Raw genomic sequence first — 15663 nt, forward strand, 5'->3', positions numbered from 1 at the left:
ATTTTGCTTAATTTCATGTTCATTGCATCAATAACACTGTCTAACCATCTCATCCTTTTCTGTCCCCTTCTTCTTTTATCTTCAGTCTTTCCCAGCATCAGAGTCTTCTCCAGTGAATGCTCCCTTCTCATTTGGTGGCCAAAGTATTTGAGCTTCAACTTCAGTATCTGGCCTTCCAGGGAACAGTCAGGGTTGATTTCTTTTAGGATTAACTGATTTGATCTCCTTGCAGTCCAAGGGACTCTCAAGAGTCTTCTGGTACACCCTTGCTTCCTCCATAATCCAGTGAATGTTGGCAATTTGATCTCTCGTCCCTCTACCTCTTCGAAACCTAGCTTGTACTTCTCGTAGTTCTCTATCCACGTACTGCTGAAGCCTAGCTTGTAGGATCTTGACCATGACCTTGCTAGCATGTGAAATGAGTGCAATTGTGTGATAGTTTGAACATTCCTTGGCATTGCCCTTCTTTGGGATTGGAATGTAAACTGACCTTTTCCAATCCTGTGGCCACTGCATTTGGGCAATAGTATGCCCCCCCACACTTTTAAGTAGCCATTAGGGTCCAGTATTTCTACCTATTTTGCTTCTTTTGGGGAGTTAATTCTCCTGATATTTTCTAATTTACTTGATTCTATGCTCTTTGATGTACAATGCAACATCTCCCCCAACCCATCCCTCCCTGTCCTGCCGATAGAACTTTTAACCAGGAATGACTGCATCCCATAGATTTTTCCCATTCCATTATGCTTCTCAGATTCCAACTATATCGGAATTGTCACTGAGCACCAGTTATTCAAATTATTTGTCACCAACAGCCTCCTAAGACACAAGGGAAGAGAACATGGACTAAACTTGTTGATGTAAATGGCTGGTTTACATTATAGCTTATTAAACTTTTCTACATATTTTCATGGCAGGATTCACTAGGCATCCTTACTGTGGCTGCCATTAATTGGGCAATGCCATTCTGGCTCCACCTTGCATGGCCTTGTGTATCCTTGCCTGCATATAAAATGTTCCAAGAGATGCCAGGCTTCAAACCCCCATCACTACAAAACAGAGCAAAAGAAGTGGTTCAGAGCTGAGGTGTACTTGGTAGTCCATAAGTTTGATTTAGGGGTATGTAAAAAAAATCTGTATGTTTGGGCTTAGGTATATTGAACCCCAAAATATTGGTATTTCCCAAGATTCCCAAATCCCAATATTGGTATGGTATTGGGATTCGGGAAATAACTGGGAAACCTGAATTTATTTGGCTCCATTATAGCCTATGGGGACCATTCACCATAGCCTAAAATGGAGAATCAATCTGGTGGGTTCTGGGTCTCTGGGGGCCCGTTCCTGAGGTGGTAGACGCACCAGATTTGTAGCATAGCTGCTGGTGCCTCTCCTCAAAAAAACTCCCCAAGTTTCAAAAAGATTGGATTTGGGGATTCAATTCTATGGGCACCAGAAGGTGTCTCCATCCTCCATTGTTTCCAGTGAAGGGGGGGAATGGACCTGGCCCCTTTAAATGCCTTCTCCAAGTCACAGTGATACTCTGCACTGCAGCAAGTGAACTCCAAGGTATTTAAACTTTAAAGGCCTTGCTGAGAGCTCACTCCAAAGGCATTTAGGTGGGCAAGTGAACTCCAAAGGTATTTAAATATCAATTAAACTTTAAATTCCTTGCTGAAAGATTACTCCATTTATATCCTCGGCTCCATTATAGCCTATGGGGACCATTCCCCATAGGCTATAATGGGGAATCAATCTAGCATAGCTGCTGGTGCCTCTCTTGAACCCCCGAAGTTTAAAAAAGATTGGGCCAGGGGTCCAATTCTGTGGGCCCCGAAAAAGGGACCCCTATCCTCCATTGTTTCCAATGGAGGAAAAATAGGTACGTGAAGGGATGTGGTCCCTTTAAATGCCAGAGTTCAATTTCTGAGTCGTGCTGTAGTGGCAGTACAGGCCAGCTTGGAGAAGGGATTTAAAGAGGTCTCTTTAAATCCCTTCTGCAAGTTGGCCTGTGCTCCCATTGTGGCATGATTTGGCTTCTCCAAGCTGTGCCTGAATAAAAGCTGAATAATATTGGCTTTTGTTCAGACTCAGCTAGATCGGTAGCTGAATCAGATTCTCTAATCGGATTCGTCTGAATAAGAAGATAAGAGATTGGATTTATACCCTGCCCTTCACTACCCAAAGGTGTCTCAGAGCGGCATACAAACTCCTTTCCCTTCCCCTCCCCACAACAGACACCCTGTGAGGTAGGTGGGGCTGAGAGAGCCCTTGACAGAAACTGCTCTTTTTCAAGAACAGCTGTGCCAGAGCTACGGCTTGCCCAAGGTCATCCAGCCAGGTGCAAGTGGAGGAGTGGGGAATCAAACCTGGTTCTCCCAGATTAGAGTCCGCGCACTTAACCACTATTTTTGGGGTATTTATTTGGTTTGTTAAATATTGAATGCACACCCCTAGTTTGATTAGAAACCTTTGAGTTGCTCTGGTTGTTAAGGATTCTTTCCTGATTCTAAAATAATGGATTGGCGGGCAGAGGTCCAGAGAATAGTGAAAACAGGATTCAATGAACATCCCTGGTTCTACATCTTAAGATATTATGGTAGTGAATTTCATAATAGAAATTATTGCATAAAGTACAAACGGCTATTGTGACATCATCTACTCAGTTTACTTTGGTGAGTAGAAGTGCACAGTGCAAAGCATATTCTTTAATTGATATTCCAAGTTGTTCCAGAGAAACTAAATATATGGTAGTACATAATTTCATACTTGGTATAAATTGGTTTGTAACCATGTGGAGTGATCAGAATTTTACAGTTTAGTAGTCCATTAGACAGATAGGCATAGATCTGTTCTTTTTAAAAAGTGCGCTGTCAGTGCAGTGCCAATTTCCAGATCTGAGCAAAATGTGTAGAAAAAATGGCTGGCCCACATGTATCAGATTTGTTCAGTTAAATACTTGATCTGTTGTTTCATAGCTATAAGGCAGTGTAGAAGTTCAAAAATATTTAATCTATCAATAAATAACCATGAAACCAAAAACATTGACAGTAATGAAAAACACATAAGTCTGGCAGCCAAAATGTAATATGGAAGGTGCTAGGCAAATGGTTGCAGGAAAAACAGTGAGGAATTTCACATTACACTTTTTAACCTGTTTTGAAGCCGTTTTTGATCCGTCGTGAAGTAAACCGGTATAGGGCTGCCATTTCACACATGGCTTTCCCCTTCCGGTAAAGAGCTGGATCTGATGTGGTTTGCTATTTCAGACTGCACCACTTTTCCCCGCTTTTCCTCCGCCATTTTTCGCCCGCATGGGCAATCTCCGGCGTTTTTTTTTTTTAACGTTCACTTTAGAGCACTATAGTGCTATAACACAACACTCCAGGCATTCCAATGGGGTTGATATAATGCTGTAGTGCTATAAAGCAAATGTTAAAAAACCACCGGAGATCGCCCGCGCGGGCGAAAAACGGCGGGGGGAAAGCGCATCGGAACTGGGAGGGGAAACTGAAGACTACTTGGAAGCGGTTGACAGGTGTAAAACGCTTCAGCCCTGTTTCCTAAACGGGACACAAGCGTTTGTGTGTGAAATTTACAAATGTATCCCGGTAGGGAAACGGCTCTAAAACGGTTCTGTCTGAAATGACAGACCAGAAGCCGTTTGGGAACCGTTAGTCTTCCAGATTATATCGTCTATCTGAAATTCCTCTGTCTCTTTTTTAGATAGATGAATGGATGTCCAAGTGGGCTAAACCAAATTTAATGGTTCTATACATCATAGCAGGTACCCAGTTTTGCTGCTAAAGATTATTGCTGGTCCTAAAAAAACAAAACAAAAAAAAACCACCCCAAAACTTTCAGGTGGCTGCAGTCTCTACATTTCTAACAAGGCATTCTGCTTCTGCAAGCGTTTCTAACTTTTTGCACAGTAGCACCCTACCATAGCCATCTAATTTTCTCCTGATGTTGACTGCTATCCTCAGGATTTTAATAAAGAAACCAGGATTGTGTGCAGCTCTTTTATCTGCCCCATTAATGAGGATTATAGACACAGAGGCTGGAAGTTGAGTGCTAGGTTTAGATCTGAAATCATCTGTGCCATAGCTATGCATTTATTCACTTAATATGAATGTATTTTGGTATTTGATTTTTGTCCTGTCCATACAAGGAACTTGGGGTGGCATACACAATGTGCTTCTCCCCACAATAATCTTATGTAATAAGTTGGGCTGAGAAAGTGACTGGCCCAAGATCATTCTGCAGACTTCATGGCAAAATGGAGATTTACACTCCCATCTCCCTACCCTGGTAGCTGTGGTGGCTCAAGTGGTTAAGATGCTGAACTGCAGGCTGTGGAAGGTCGGTAGTTCAGCAGTTCGAGACCCAAGTGTGCCACATGACGGGGTGAGCTCCCGTCTCTAGTTCCAGCTCCTGCCAACCTAGCAGTTCGAAAGCAAGAAATTGCAAGTAGATAAATAGGTACCACTTCAGTGGGAAGGTAACACCGTTCCGTGCACCTTCGTGTTTAGTCATGCCAGCCACATGACCACGGAAATGTCTTCGGACAGCGCTGGTTCTTCGGCTTTGAAACGGAGATGAGCACCGCAACCCTAGAGTCAGATTTGACTGGATTTCGAGCAAGGAAACCTTTACCTCCCTACCCTAGTCCATCATTCTAACTGCTATACTACACCAGCTGCTTACTTTATTATGATAGAGAGGTACTTCAAACCAGTGTAGCATTTGTATAGATGATCAACTTATCCTTCCACATAGTAAAGAGATCCTTACAATGCCATGCAGAGGAAAAGGAATGGCATAAATACCGTAGAATGTTTCATATCTCTCCTAGATATATCTTTTCATACCCCCTCAGGGCTCCAGTCTAAACTTGTCTGCATGTTGTCCCAGTACAGCTGTATATAAACTCTACACATTATTGGAGGATGGAAAAAAGAGATTCACCCATAAATGCTAAATCTTCTCATAGCTTGCTGCTTATTCTGGCAAGCTGTGTATCCTCACTTCAGATTTAGCTTGTAAGAATAATAGTATGCAGTTGTCATCTCACCTTTCCCCATTTCTTTTCCTGCAATTTCCATCAAAAAGTTTTCATTCCAAGAGTTTAATTATTGTTTAGAAACCTCAATTGCTCAGTGAGCTTGTATATTGTAAAATGAGCTATACAAATTATATGCTGTGGAGGAAATGGCATTGTTAGGCCTGGTTCATGCTTTACTTCATCTTTGTTTCAGAATGGGTGATGGGGGACAAGGAATTACTGTCTACCAGATTGTTACAATAAATTAATATTTTACCTGAAATAAGGCTTCTCTAATTTTGCATAATGGTGACATACAAAACAAGTTATCCAAAAGAATATTGGAGCATGAACTGGGAAATGTGGTCACTAGAGATGGACATGAAGCTAAAAAATGGTGGCTCATTGCGTTTTGGGGCTTGGGGTGGGCCCCGATCCGAGCCAAATGGGCCCTACCCGAACCAAACCATTCAGGAAACTTCATTTCCCCAATTCTCTTGGCCACAGCTCATCATGGCCAGGAGAAACGGGACGGGGATAGTCCTGCTACAGCCAGAAGAAAGGGGATGGGGATCACCCTGGAAGGCACTCTCACTTTTCTCCTGGCTGAGGCTCTTCAATGAAACTTTCATATTTCTCAATGACAATTACAAACTTGATACTTAGTCTAATATTAGGGTTACTTACTCTAAAATTATAGCAAAATTGAAACAAAAATTGTCTTTTCTATTATGTAAATTATTTTTAATCATCAAATCCACATATCATAAGTTCATTTTTTCCGTTTCATGCAAAAAGTCAGTAAGAGATTTCCAGTTAGCCATAAATGTAAAAACAATCTTTTCTCTAATCAAAGAAGTGAGTTTAGCCATTTCTGCCAATTCTAGCATCTTCATCAACTATTATCTAAGTTTTCAATTTCTGTGCATATGATAGTCTCACTGCTGTAATCATATATAAAAACCAAATTCTATGGCTATTTTCCAGTTGTTTGTCCATCAATCCCAAAAGAAAGCTTCTGGATTCATTTGAGTATTAATCTTTAAAATCTTCTGCATAATTGAATGTATTTTGGTTTTATTACAATTCCACCACATATGGTAAAATGTCCCTTCATGTTGCTCATTTCCAACATTTATTTGAAGTATTTTTATGCATTTTAGCTACTTTATTCATTTTATAAAAGTTTTCTTTAAGGTTAGAACTTAGTGTAAATTTAAAACCCTTCAACCACATCCTTTCCTATTGTTCCATTTGTATATTATGCCCAAAATTCTTAGCCCATTTTGTCATAAATTCTTTCACCTGTTGTTCCTCTGTTTCATATTTCAGCATGAGTTTATACATTTTAGCAACAACATGTTCGCCATTTGTACATAATTCTGTTTCAAATACCATCTTAGTTTCTTCAAACTCATTTTATCTAATTTATATCTTTCTAACAGTTGTGTTATTAAAAAAAAATTGACAATTATATCCTTCTCTTCTCTTATCTTGATTTCATTTTATATTCTTCCTGAGAGAAGTTCAATATGTCATGATAAATTAACCATTAATGTCTAATTAACGTTTCACATCTATAAATGTTAGTGGGTTTTTTAAATATCCCGGTGGATTGGTAGTGCTGTGTTATATTATTAATATCCTGGTCAAAGAATACATATAGGATTCCTTTGTTCTTTATTGGAACACTTCATCCCTTAAAAAAAAAGACTTTAATAACTTATTCTGCAATACAATGATTAATGAAGATAATTTATTTCCAAAAGAACATTCACCTGGTTAGTTCACTTGGGTTTTGCTTGTTTGTTCTGTCTGACTGTGTTAATGCGTGACTTTCTGAACCATTATATATAGGTAGCTGGGGGGGGGTTTAGCTGCCAGGAAGGGCTAATTAGAGTCAAGCCCTTCCAGGCAACTTATCTCCCCCCCACCTATATGTAATGGTGGAGGAAGTCTTGTTTCAGTGTATCTGAAGAAGTGTGGCATGCACACAAAAGCTTATACCCAGAATTAAATGTTGTTGGTCTTAAAGGTGCCACTGGACTTAAAACTTTGTTTTGTTGCTTCGGACTAATATGGCTACCCACCTGAATCTGTATTAACACTTGTTTTTATTTTACAGCATTTGGAGGGGACCGAATGTGAATTGTGTTGACAGTACTGGATATACTCCATTGCACCATGCTTCTTTGAATGGTCACAAGTAAGTTAGCTCCCTTGGACTGCCTATAGGTGAAGGACTCCCCTGCCTATAGGTGAAGGACTCCCTCTTCATATCAAGGCTCAAAATGCAGCCAGGTTCCTCCTCCCTTTTGAATACAAATTTGTGGGATAGCTGGATTAGTCTGCTATAGAAAAAGCAGTCTTGTGGCACTTCTTCCTGTTCCCTACTCCAAAGACTATTTGAGGGTTTTTTTCATGATTGCCCAATGATCTGGCAGAATGATTGCACCGAAACTGTCTTTTTACTGATAAAATATGTAAAACTGTATCTGTCCTCTGGTGTCTCCTTCCTTCTCTCTACCTCCACTTTCAGCTGGAAAAATACTTCGGTGGGGGAGGGAGCTGCTGCTTATCTTACTGAGTTGCCTACAGTGGTATTTATGTTATGTAACAAGTGGGGACCTGTAAAGAACTTGTGGGGCTGGGGCGCAGTGGTGACGGCGTGGACAGGAAGCCTGGCAGCAATGTTGGGGGGAGGAGGCTAGCATTGGCAGCGAGGAAGCCTGGAAGCCACAGAGGGCCACCTGGCTTCAGTAGAGGCTCTGGTGATGTGGGGGGGGGGGAAGTCTGATGACAAGGAGGCTGGGAGCTGAAGCAGGCCTGGCAGCTGTAGAGAGCTCCCTGGCTTTTGCAGTGGCTCTGTCAGTGGTGAAGAAGAGGCTGACCCAGTGGTAAGGAGAGAGTGCTGTGAGTCCTGCATTGACAGAGGAGAACAGCACTGAACAGTGATCTTGAAATTGGGGGTGGGGGTTAATTCCCCAATGTATCTTTTCAGTGTTCCCAGGTTTTTCAGCAAAACTGCAGAGTCCCCCAAGTTTGCAGGAAAATGTGTTTTGTATCAGTGTAGCCTTGACTGCGGATATAGAGATCTGCAGATTGGGCCATACTTAACTATTAGAATATGAAATGTGTACAACTTCTTCAAAAATAAAACAAAACAAATTGGGGCAGAATTTACCCACCATAATTTCAAACCATTTTTGATGCAGTGCAACTAAGCTACATACTTGTGAGTTCTCAGCTATTATGTTCACTATAGTAGATGAGCCTCCAGCCTTACAGATAAACTGAAGAAGTTGTTCACATGTGGCTTGAGTGATCATAAGGAATTTATACTGCATGATTCTAAGTACACTTTCTTACCAAGTGCTGCCGGTGTCTTCATCAGGATTTTCCCCTCAGTAATTGTGCTTTGGATTGGAGCCTTGTTCACTATGAGAGGAGATTAGTTGCAGTCTTAGCTAATGTTTCTCTCAGCTGTAGCACTTTTGTTCTAAAGCAGCCCTGCGCATAAACTGTTAAATCTACAAATATTTTGAGGACTGAAAGAATGTATTCAGACTCATTGTTTTATGAAACAGTGTATGTTAGGCATTCTGGATCTGTATATTAATTTGTCATGTTCTTTCCAGTCTTTAATAACGTATTCTAGACTTAAACTCAGTGTCCTTTTCATTCTCCAGGGATGTTGTGGAAGTTCTGTTGAGGAATGATGCATTAACAAATGTGGCCGACTGCAAAGGCTGTTATCCTCTTCATTTGGCAGCTTGGAAGGGAGATGCTGAGATAGTGAAACTGCTAATACACCAGGGACCGTCTCACACTAAAGTGAATGAGCAGGTCTGCATATTTTCCTTTTATGAAAGTTCATGCTAGAATAAATTTTCTTAGTCTGTAAAGTGCCATTGGACTTCTGTTTTGTTGCTACAAATTAACAGTTACCTATCTGGAGGGAGGGTGAATACAGTACCAATTAAACTCTAGTTTATTTTGGACTTGAATGAAATTAAATGCTAAGATGGCATTATCAAAGTGGAAAAAAATCATCTATCTTGAAAACCCACCTTTTAATCTTCTTTGGGCATGTTTTCCAGCACTTGTGTTCAGCATGTTAATCTTGTGGAAATGCAGTATTAGTTTATTGGTTAACTTACTAAAGACTTGTGCATTCTTTAAAGTAAGAGAACATTAGTATTGCTTCTGCTGTTTAACAGCATGCTATATTACTTATAAGCATTTGTACCATAGGATTTGTTTTACTTGGAGACAAACATACTTATAACATTTCTGTTAAAAATCTGCAGGGGTGTGTATCTTCCAGTGTGCACACTATCCAAATGAAATCCTCACATTGGTCAGTTAATTTTGCATGCCTTCAAATATCATAACAAACCTCTTTTTGTGGCATTCATGAATGTAGCTTATTCTCATGTTTGTGTACCCCTGCATCCAGTCCCCCCCCCCCAAATCTCCCCTTGTATGCAGAGTGCGATTGAAAGCTTCTTGGTTTGGGACCTTTTGAATCAGGCTCTGATTTTGCCATGGTCTGAATGCAGGCATCTGGTCAAATTAGAACTTGCTTATTTTACAAAAGCTGGGGTGCTAAACTTTCCAGTCTAGAGTTGGTCTTGTTGGGAGGATATAAACTCTAGTTTGCACAGGTACCTGTACTAGATGTCTTATCAAATTGAAACCCCCAGTGACACTTGATGAACTGGGTTTGGGGGGAGAGTACATAAGAACAAGCTGCATTCATGTCCATCATGGACAAACAGAGATTTATGGTGACATTTGAATGCAGCTTTTAATTTAAACTACCACAGAGGATATCTTTCCCCCTCTATTTTGTTTCTTGCATGAGGCATTGGTCTTCTGGGTGCTCATCTTGTCAAATGCTGTTGAATTATAATTGGCAATGAGTTTTCTTTTAAAGATTCCTCAAATTATTATTTTTCCTGATTAAAGCAAAGTACTCAGTGTCCTTTTCGTTCTCCAGGGGTTAGGGGAGCAGGCCAAGGTACTGTTGCTAAAAAAAACAACCCAAAAATCCAACAACAACAACAAACAGCTGGGAAGACTGGGGAGTATTCTGCCCAGGTTGTGTTACAGTGGTCTGGCTGTAACTCTGCCCATACTGTGGATGGGGTGTGTTTCTTCAGTGGAGGAGAGACAAAATCATGAAGTAAGGAGAACAAATTTTGAGTCGAGTGGCGCCTTTAAGACCAACAAAAGTTTGTTCATGGTATGAGCTTTCATGTGCAAGGTCATACCCTAAATAAACTTTTGTTCACCTTAAAGGTGCCGCTGGACTGAACATTTGTTCTACTGCTTCAGACTAGCACGGCTGCCCACCTGGATCTATCATGAAGTAAGTGTTGCTGTACATTTTGTAGTGCACCACTGAACTTAACAGTGACTATGTTATGTGTGCTGGATTGCTGAACAGCATCATTTTGAAGTTCAGAACAAGTTAAAGCTCCATTTCAAAGTGTGCTTAGTCTGACTGTGTTGCTTAACATCTGTGTTATCAAGTAGTTCAAAGAGGCTTTTCCAGAAATAGTCTATTCTAGGAACAGATTTGCTAGTTCAAAAGGAACTAAAAAGTGCTGTTCTACTGTTAATTAGTAATATTCTTCATGTTAAAATGGCTAAATGTTCGTATTAAAATGGTCTTTGATTATATTGTTTGTAACTCTTTTTCTAAAATTTGGGCTCTACTTATTGCACTCTCAAGTGCAGCTGTGAGCATTCAGTTTGTTCTGGCAGACAGTGTTTAAGTTTTACAGAATTGTTTACCATTCTGTAGTGCTCCAGAAGGGACCATATAAAAGTGAATAGCTTTTATGGTCTCTGGTTAGCATGAGGTTAAATGTAGAGAAAGATATTACTGAAAAGTAGCAAACCATAAATTATTCAGTTTTTTATTTGCATGTTGTCCTTAAATCTGTACACAGTACGCTTATAATGATTGCTGGTATGGCCAGCATAATTAATGGCTTTCACTGGAATGAAGCATTGTCATGTTCTGTCGTTCCTCTCCTTCAGAGTCACCCACTGCTTTGCTGCTGTATCTCGCCCATTTCATCATCACGTTTTCTTTTCCTCTCCTTTTTGTAGAATGCTCTTGAGATCAAAGAACTCAAAAAGTACGGCCCCTTTGACCCCTATATCAATGCCAAGGTGTGTACTTTGCTGCCAGGATTTTACATCATCATTCCAAATTATGTTTTGTACATTCAGTTGGCTGATAATGCCTGTTCAGGGGTGGGAGGATGAGGTCTGTAAAATGCAGTCACTTCACAGTGGAATTTGTTTTAAATCACCTTTGAAGACTGCTTGGGGGAATTCTACTTGATACTTTAGTGGGTTCCTCCATTCCTTTGACTTGCTCTATTTAATATACTGGTCAGTTCTCACTGGATGCAGAATTTCAGAGTGTTTAGATATTGTTTCACAACAACTACTAGGTAAATGTTATCATTCTGCTTGGCTAAACAGGACACATATTAGCTGAAGAGCTTCCATTAGTCGAATGCAGTGGTAAAAGATGAGCTAAAGTTTATGCAGTAAAAAACATTTTTCCAAGCCATTTGAACTAGATGAAATCAGTTTGCTGGGGAGTGGGGGTGGCATTGTAATCTAAAATATCTCATTAGCTGGGCAAGTACAGCAATGTCTGTGTGTATATGCATATATTTATTGTGTGTATGTGTGCTCACGCATATGTTCCTCACCCTTTGTGTTTTGACATCAAATCATTGCTTTGTCTTAGTCTTGCCTGTGTTATTCGCTTTGTTTCTAGCAATTCAAAGCACTGAGTGATTCACCAGAGTTCAGTGTTCGCTGAAGGCGGTCAGAGGTCCCTGTATTGTCTAGTAGTACATTTGAAACACTATTTTTAGTCAAATCATTATAATGCTTGTTTTATACAGCAGAATTACTTCAGTCAGTATTTTGAGCTTACCCAAATATTTGTCAAAGTCCTACTAAAATCTTACTGTTTGGACTTGTGTGAATTTAAACAGGTGCACAAAATTCAGTCTAGAAATGAATTGGAAGGAGGCTAATTTGAGTCTAAGCCTGCCCCTGTTCTGGGAACTACTCCGTGGTATCGTATTTTAATGTACTTTGAGTGACAGGTAGATAATCTTGCTTAGTGGTAAGGACTGAGGCCAGGGCCAAAACTGTAATGAAACTGGTTCAGAGTCTAAGGGGATTTAAAGTTGCTGCCCAGGCTAGCCCAATCTCATTAGTTCTTGGAAGTTAAGCAGGGTTGGCCCTGTCTAGTATTTGGATGGGAGACTTCCAAAAAAATTTTTTTTACGTATGTTGAGGGAAATCCCCATATTTGCAACATACTCTGACCTTTTCTTTCCCACCAAGTATGGTTGGACACCAAATACACTGAAAATAATGGGGAGTGATTGTTACATCTTTGGTTAATGTAATATTGGAAAGAGATGGAGAGGGGCTGTGGCTCAGTGGTAGAGCATCTGCTTTGCATGCAGTAGTTCCCAGGTTCAGTTCCCGGCATCTCCAGTTTAAAAAAGGCCAGGCAGTAGGTGATGAGAAAGATCTCTGCCTGAGACCCTGGAGAGTTGCTGCCATTCTGAGTAGATTATCCTGACTTTGATGGACTAAGGAGTATGATTCAGCATAAGGCAGCTTCATGTGTTAAACTTTTATCACTATAAACATTCCTTTAGATGCTCCAAGACTGACTTTCACTATATTGGATGATGAAAGGTTTGGTTTTTTGGACCATGAGTTATGCTTTTGAGATGAAGCTCTTCTATCGGGAGATAGTTTGTACTTCATGAGGGTAGGAAAAAATATGTTTGATAAGAGCCTTGCAAACTTGATAAGGAGAGCTTTAAACTAAATCCTATGGGGAGTAAGACAAAAATTCAAAGCCTAGTATGATGCCAATAACGACATAAGAACACTAAAGATTTGCGGGGAGTGGCACATATGCTAGGAAACATTAACTCGCATGTAAGTACAGAAATGAAAACCTCAGGGCACATAAACAATGGATTCCGATGTCTCTGCGCTAATGTGCAGAGTATGGGAAGCAGGAGGAACCTGAAGTCCTAATGGGACTATGACCTAACAGGCATTACTGAAACTTAGTGGGATGCACAATTGCAATATTAGGGTTGAGGAGTATAACTTGTTTAAAAAAGGGGGGGAGGAGTAGCATTAGATGTAAAGGAGGTATAAACTTGTGAGGAAGTACATGAATCTGAGCATGGAAGTTCAGTTGAGAGTCTCTGGATAAAAATAAAAGGAGTAAGAAATAGTAGTGACATTATGGTGGGGGTCTGCTATAGACCAGCAAGCCAGACTGAGGACTTGGATGAGAAACTCCTAGAACAGATTACAAAGTTCTCAAAGAGACAGGGCCAGTGTTCCCTGTAACTGAATTATTGTGAACTAGCTCACAGTTTTTTAGCCTCCAGCTCAAACATTTTGGTCTTAGCTCAGGAAGGATGGCTCCAGAACAAACTAATTTATGCAGTAGCCAAATTGCTTGCTCATAACTTTAATGCCAGTAGCTCACAAAGTAGAATTTTTGGTCACGAAACTCCACGACTTAGAGGGAGCACAGTGGTCATGGGAGATTTCAATCACCCATATATCTGTTGGAAGTCCAACTCTGCAAAAAATGAAAGGTCAAATAAATTCCTGACTTGTCTTGCTGACAATTTCATCTCCAGACAGTGGAGAGGGAAACAAGGGGATCTGCTATTTTGGACTTAATTCTCATCAACAGGGAAAAACTGGTTGATGAGGTGAAAGTACTGGGCACTCTGGGTAGTAGTGACCATGTATTTTTGGAATTTATAGTCTTGGGGAATGGAAATTCTGTACATATGTACAATGCTGTACATATAGGTTGAACTTCAGGAAAACAAATTTTGACAAATTTAAAGTTATGCTGGATAGAATCCCATGGTCAGAAATACTTAGAAAAGGGAGTTCAAGAGGGGTGTGGGAGGTTTTTAAAAGCGAAATATTGAAGGCACAATCACAAACAATCCCAATGAGAAGGAAAAATGGCAGGACCCTAACAAAGCCAAGATGGCTCCATAAACAGCTTTCTAAAGATTTGAAAAATAAAAAAGACTCATTTAGGAAATGGAAGGAGGGCCTTATAAACAACCAGTGCTTGTAAGCTAAAGCTCAGTATGAGCTTAGGATATGGAGAGATGCTAAAAATGACAAAAAGGGGTCCTCTGTTATCTTCAAAGTAAGAAAAAGAGCAAGAACATGGTAGGCCCATTGCGGGGACAGGAAAGTGAAATTGTAACAGTTGATGAAGAGAGGGCAAAATTGCTCAATTTGTACTTTTCCTCAGTCTTCTCATATGAGGGAAACAGTGCCCCAAATGGCAGAAACACAACAGATGATGAGGGAATTGCATCCAAGGGTACTAAGAACTTGCAGGTGTGATTTCTGAGTCTCTGTCTATTATTTTTGAGAATTCTTGGAGAATAGGTGAGGTGCCAGAAGATTGGAGGCAGGCAAATGTTGTCTCCATTTTCAAGAAGGGGAAAAAGGAGGATCCGGGTAACTACCAATCCATCAGCTTGATGTCTGTACTTGGAAAAGTTTTGAACAAACTATCAAACAGTCAGTCCTTGAGCATTTAGGAAGGATGGCTATGATTACTAAGAATCAACATGGGTTTCTCAAAATCAAGTCATGTTAGACTAACCTTATCTCCTTTTTTGAGAAAGTTACTACCTTGCTGGATCAGGGGAATGTTATAAACATAGTGTATCTTGATTTTAGTAAGGCTTTTGATAAGGTTCCACGTAATATTCTTGTTGACAAGTTGATAAAATGTGGTTTAGATCCCATTACTGTTAGTTGGATCTGTAATTCGTTGACAGATCACACCCAAAGAGTGCTTGTTAATGGTTCTTCATCCTCTTGGAGAGGAGTGACAAGTGGAGTGCCTCAAGGATCTTTCCTGGGACCTGTTTTGTTCAACATCTTTATGAATGATTTGGATGGATGAAGGAATAGAGGGAATGCTTATTAAATTTGCAGATGATACTAAATTGGGAGGAGTAGCAAATATGGTAGAAGACAGAGTCAGGACACAGGATGATCTTGACAGGCTGGAAAACTGGGCTAAAACAAATAAAATGAATTTCAACAGAGATAAAAGTAAAGTTCTACATTTAAGTAGGAAAAATTAAATGTATAATTATAGAATGGGGGAGACTTATCTTGGCAGTAGTATATGCAAAAAGGATCTAGGGGTCTTAGTAGACCATACACTGAACAGGAGTCAGCACCGTGATGCAGTAGCTAAAATGGCAAATGCAGTTTTGGGCTGTATCAACAGAAGTATAGTGTCCAAATCGTGTGAAGTGATGGTATCAGGTAGAAGGAGCTGGGTATATGTAGCCTGGAGAGGAGACAGCTGAAAGGTGGAATGATAACCATCTTCAAGTATAGAGGATGGTATGGAGTTGTTTTCTGTTGCCCCAGAAGGTCGGACCAGAACCAACGGGTTGAAATTAAATCAGAAGAGTTTTCAGCTAAACAATAGGAAGAACTTTCTGACAGAGCAGTTCCTCAGTGGAACAGGCTTCCTTGGG

The 15663-nt window shown here is 40.3% G+C and overlaps 1 protein-coding gene across 1 annotated transcript in view; it reads left to right on the forward strand.

Annotated features, from left to right (window-relative positions):
- ANKS1A (ankyrin repeat and sterile alpha motif domain containing 1A) overlaps positions 1-15663 on the forward strand; it is a 184781-nt gene that overhangs the window by 28414 nt on the left and 140704 nt on the right. Inside the window, exons 2-4 of the mRNA XM_015423975.1 lie at positions 7167-7247; positions 8731-8887; positions 11165-11227. Of these exons, the coding sequence (XP_015279461.1) occupies positions 7167-7247; positions 8731-8887; positions 11165-11227 (301 nt within the window). The remainder of the gene's footprint in view (positions 1-7166; positions 7248-8730; positions 8888-11164; positions 11228-15663) is intronic.

This window comes from Gekko japonicus, unplaced genomic scaffold, assembly GCF_001447785.1.
Source record: "Gekko japonicus isolate JY-2015 unplaced genomic scaffold, Gekko_japonicus_V1.1 scaffold370, whole genome shotgun sequence".
In the NCBI taxonomy this organism is placed as follows: Eukaryota; Metazoa; Chordata; class Lepidosauria; order Squamata; family Gekkonidae; genus Gekko; species Gekko japonicus.